The sequence below is a fragment of the Acanthopagrus latus genome, chromosome 4 (genome assembly GCF_904848185.1).
Source record: "Acanthopagrus latus isolate v.2019 chromosome 4, fAcaLat1.1, whole genome shotgun sequence".
In the NCBI taxonomy this organism is placed as follows: Eukaryota; Metazoa; Chordata; class Actinopteri; order Spariformes; family Sparidae; genus Acanthopagrus; species Acanthopagrus latus.
This window is the reverse complement of record NC_051042.1, coordinates 7,150,774-7,155,893: the sequence shown is the minus strand read 5'-3', so window position 1 is coordinate 7,155,893 and position 5,120 is coordinate 7,150,774. Positions and strand designations below refer to the sequence as shown.

The 5,120-nt window shown below is 44.7% G+C and overlaps 1 protein-coding gene across 1 annotated transcript; it reads left to right on the top strand.

Moving 5' to 3' along the window:
• The first annotated feature begins 597 nt into the window (after positions 1–597).
• Positions 598–4,426, top strand: LOC119018246 (zinc finger MYM-type protein 1-like). Its single transcript, XM_037095761.1, has 4 exons — positions 598–2,210; positions 2,311–2,532; positions 3,105–3,565; positions 3,930–4,426. Exons 1-4 carry the CDS (start codon positions 1,103–1,105, stop codon positions 4,212–4,214), a joined length of 2,076 nt encoding a protein of 691 aa, XP_036951656.1. The 5' UTR covers positions 598–1,102; the 3' UTR covers positions 4,215–4,426.
• Positions 4,427–5,120: the final 694 nt, after the last annotated feature.

The following is a 5,120-nucleotide window of genomic DNA, read 5'->3' as shown; positions in this document are numbered from 1 at the left end:
CAGCCGCTTCACACTCGGCTGCAAACCGCCCCAGGACATGCTGGAGGTCCTGGCTCAAAGGAGCCAACAAGACCACATCATCTGCGAAAAGCAGAGTTGAAATCATGTGGCTCCCGAACCAGACCCCCTCCAGCCAGTGGCTGCACCTAGAAAGTCTGTCCATAAAAATAATTAACAGAACTGGTGACAAAGGGCAGCCCTGCCGAAGTCCAACATGCACTGGGAACAGGTCTGACTTACTGTCGGCAATGCGAACCAAGCTCCTGCTCTGGTCGCACAGGGACCATACAGCCCTTAACAGAGGGCTTCCGACCTCGTACTCCCGGAGCACCTCCCACAGAATGCCACGAGGGACACTGTCAAATGCTTTCTCCAAGTCCACAAAACACATGTGGACTGGTTGGGCCAACTCCCATGAACCCTCAAGCACCCTGCGGAGGTTATAGAGCTGGTCCAGTGTTCCACGGCAGGCCCGGCGTCATGGGCGGGCATTGGCGGGCAGTGCCCGCCCACAGAGTCGGCCGTGCCCGCCCTGGGCTGCAAGCTGTTTATTTTTGGGTTTTTTTTTTTTTTTTTTTACATCGGCGTGGCCAACTTTCTATTATTCCTATCTCGGTTTGTCGATCATACAATTCAATCAATCCAACCAACCAATGAAGGCAACGGGCTGGCCATTTACAGGTGGTGGGGGCGGGTCATGAGTGGATACGCGCGTGACGTTCATGGTTCATGGGTCGCAGTCGCTTCGCTCTAACTGTGGTGTCTCATGGATATCCGTAGTTTTTTCAAAAAAAATACGCGGGCAATAAATAATGTCGGGAGCGAGCAGGATGCAGCGGCAGCGCCATTCACTTCTACTGGAAACAGAAGCACTGAAGTCAACAACAGTAACACTGGAGTAAACATTCATGCTAGGAGAGGTAGCTACAGCAGCTAGGGAGCACAAGGAGCAGCACCGAGCAGTGTAACTCACCTGCACGGAAGAAACGTGAGTGACGACGTCGACAACAACAACAACAACACAGAGGTTCACAGTAACGCGAGGAGCAACAGGCCATTGCAGCCTACTGACCTTGGCACAGAAGAGCCCCAAAGACCACTCATGCAGAGCTTTCCTTCACGCCATTTCTCAGGGAAAAAAAGGTCATTTTGCAGTTCCTGGTTTGGAAGCTTTCCCTGGCTGGAGTACTCAGTTCAAGCAGATGCTGCATTCTGCTACCCATGCAGAATGTTTCAGGGACCCAGACATGATCAAACCTTCAGTGTAATTGGCTTCCACGACTGGAAGCATGCAATGGAAAACGGAAAAGGACTAAACAAGCATGCTGCATCCAAAGAGCACCTGACTTGTGAGGCCATGTGGAGGGACAAGCAAAGACGCATTCACACAAGTAAGGAAATCTCAACACTAATTAATACTGATCAACTGCAGCGCAACAGATATTATCTGTCTGCAATTATTGATGTTGTGGAGTTCCTTGCTGTGAACCAACTGCCCTTTAGAGGTGACCATGACAGATACAGTGCTATGAATGAAAATGGATGTGGGCTATTTTTGTCTCTATTTGAGTTTGCACTAAGGAAAGATGCTGAATTAGCAAGGATAGCAAAAACTATTCCTGGCAATGCAACATACACAAGTCACGACATTCAAAATAACTTAATAGATGTGATGAGTGCTTTAGTAAGAGAGCACATTGTAAAAGAAGTTGGCGAATCATTCTACACGTTGAAAGTAGACGGAACCAGAGACCCAACAGGGACAGAGAATATATCCATAGTTCTCCGCTTTTTGAACAAACTGTGCGAACCAACAGAGCGCCTCCTAACAATAGCCACTGCTGACCAGGGAGATGCAGTTACATTGACTGACACCATCCTAGGAGAACTGACCACAGCTGGCCTGAGCCCTGAGAAAATCATCAGTCAGGTGTATGATGGGGCCTCGCTCATGTCGGGCAAACATGGGGGGGTACAGAAATTGCTGCAGCAAAAACTGGACAGAGAGATACCATATGTCCACTGCTATAATCATCAGCTGCATTTGGTGGTCATCCATGCCCTGGCAGTTGAAAAGGCCGTGACGGACTTCTTCAGTGTGTGTAACATGCTGTACAAGTTCTGCAGAAAACCAACTGTTGCCATTCTCTACAAAGGAGAGACACTCAAGCGTCTATTGGACCAACGCTGGACTGGACATTTTGCTACAGGTATGTTCATTTGGACTGATTAATCTGATAATGATGATGCTGTATTGTGTGAATGACTCCCCACCTGAAGATATTAAGATATATTTTCTCTATTCTACAGTCTCAGTCATTCTGAAATCATTTGATGACCTATCCACACTGCTCAGAGAGATTACCTGCAACCGGGCATTTGGAGTAGATCTGCGCATTGAAGCAACAGGATTGTTGCAGAGCATGTCTGAACCCAGCTTTAAGTTCATTGCTGAGATGGTGCATAAGATCCTTGCATATCTTGATCCCCCAAACAAGATGTTGCAGTCCGAAGACATGGATCTGCTTACAGGTGAAATTATTAATGTAGATGGTGAAAAATGTATACCTACTTCAAAATAATAATAATAATAATAATAATATAATAATAAACTTGGTGTATAGATCCTTCCATGCAAGAAATGTAGCATACAACAAAGAGTTACATGAACTAGGTGCTTCACAATTAACATAAAACGTGATAAAAAGAGATGAGCGAAAATAACAAAAAAGAGTAAGAATAAAACACATAGCTTCAGCTCTATTTCTGGTTCAGTAGAAGCAGTAAACTCATTAACCCACTTTAAAAGGATTTGCAATGAACTATCTTAAAATTTAATCAACTTTAAATAATCTTTAAAATTACTGTTAATTTTGTTAACGATAACTTATAGTATCTTCAAAAAAAAAATATTCACTTTAAATTGTTGTGGGCATCCCCACAGGAACAATTGTTTTGATATGTATGTTACACAATATTTTAGAACTTATAGCTGGATTTGTTTGTTTTGTTTAATTTTCCTGTGTCTTTTCATGCAATGCTGCATTTTAAGTTGTTATATTCTGTACAGTAACAATAAGGTTTTTTTTTTTTTTTTCTTGTAGGCTTGCAGCTTGTCTGCAGTGCATGCACCTGTCTTGAGAATATCCGCACTGAGACTGAATTCCAGGCAATCCTAGCGCATTGTGACAGTGTCACAAAAAGGCCATCAAAAAGAAAGCGGTCTCAAAACACTGCCTTTGCTGACTATGTTGTTGAAGACATCAGCACACATGTAGATACAAATGAAGAAACAGAGCTACGCAGGATTTTTTACAGCTGCATTGACTCTGTGTGTGGGGAAATGAAGGATCGCTTTGGGAAAAATAACTGTCAACTGATGGAGGCACTCAAGGCCCTGGATCCTGTCCAAGGCACATTCTTGGATGTGAGCAAGGTAAAACCTTTACTTGACCTCACCAAGACACCTGCTCTGGACTCTGAGTTTGAGGTGGCCTGCAACTTCCTCAGGGCACAGATGGAAGAGTCTTCTCCACCGGATGGGGAAAAGTGGACAATGAAACAGGTGATTAAGACTAGTTCATCATTGTTTTTATTGTACTTTAAAAAGCTACAAGGATCCTTTTAGAATTATTAAATAGCCTATATTGTCATGGCATGGTCATTTGGTGACCCTTAAAAACAAACTGATATTTTTCAGCATCAGGGCATCATCAAGCAGTGAAACATATCACACATCACACCTACAGTAACCTACAGTAACATGATTTGGTTCAATGAGATGACAATTTATTTGATTGTTCAAACTACTGTAATTTTATTGCAAAGTGTTACCATTGTTCAACATGATGTTGCATTTATATTGTTATCTAGGGAATCATTATGGTTGTAATGATATTGATTTCAACCTTATTTCTCTATCCTCACAGATCTTGAAACAGTTCCACAGACCCCTGGAAGCAATGCCTACCGTCTTGACAGCGTTCAAACATGGCCTGACATTCGGAGCAAGCACTGCATCCTGTGAAAATTCATTTTCCACTCTTAAGAACGTCTTCACAGAGCATCGCCAGAGCATGCTTCATCAAAGGAAGGCCAACCTCATCCACTTGGCATTTGAGAAGGACTTGACCCGAAAATTCCGGGATGAGTGGAAGGACATGGTCTTAAGAAGGTTTCACACAATCCACAGACGCCGCCTGCCACTCTACTAACACACACACACACACACACACACAAACTTACAGTAGGTTACTTGTAGGCAGAAGGGTTACATTGCTTTGTGCTGCTCCTTGTGCTCCCTAGCTGCAGTAGCTACCTCTCCCAGCATGAATGTTTACTTCAGTGTTCAGGTTGACATCAGTGCTTCTGTTTGCAGTGAAGCTGCTGTATGGTGCTATCTTGCTTTGTTGAATAAATGGACACAGCACCACACTATTTTGTTTTTTTTGTTTTTTTGATTTTCTGATGAACTGTTCCTTTTTAGTAAGAGGAAAATTATTCTCCGCACTGTAGGAGTGGTCACAGAGCCATATTGTTCACCGTGAAGCAAATGTTTGCCCCACTGAAAAAATGTAATGCCCCCCCTTAAATGTTTTTCTGCAGCCGGGTCTGTTCACGGCCCGGATGAAAACCGCATTGTTCCTCCTAAATCCGAGGTTTGACTATCAGCCGAATTCTCCTCTCCAGTACCCTGAAATGGACTTTCCCAGGGAGGCTGAGGAGTGTGATCCCCCAATAGTTGAAACACACCCTCTGGTTCCCCTTTTTAAATAGGAGGACCACCACCCCGGTCTGCCAGTCCAGAGGCACTGTCCCCAGCTGCAATGCGATACTGCAGAGATGTGTCAACCAAGACAGCCCCACAACATCCAGAGACTTGAGGTACTCAGGGCAGATCTTATCCACCCCCGGTGCTTTGCCCCTGAGGAGCTTCCCGACTACCTCAGTGACTTCGGCTTGGGTGATGAATGAGTCAACCGCTGAGTCCCCAGCCTCTGGGGCATGTCAGTGGGATTGAGGAGATCCTCGAAGTATTCCTTCCACCGCCCGACAATGTCCCCAGTTGAGGTCAACAGCTCCCCACCTCCACTGTAAACAGTGTTGGTGGAGGACTGCTT

What these genes read in the sequence shown, in the direction of transcription:
- LOC119018246 (XM_037095761.1), top strand. Translation starts at nt 1,103, where the DNA reads ATGCAGAGCTTTCCTTCACGCCATTTCTCAGGGAAAAAAAGGTCATTT. An exon ending in GACTGGACATTTTGCTACAG is followed by an intron (nt 2,211 to 2,310) that starts GTATGTTCATTT and finishes TCTATTCTACAG; the next exon opens with TCTCAGTCATTCTGAAATCA. An exon ending in AAAAGTGGACAATGAAACAG is followed by an intron (nt 3,566 to 3,929) that starts GTGATTAAGACT and finishes CTATCCTCACAG; the next exon opens with ATCTTGAAACAGTTCCACAG.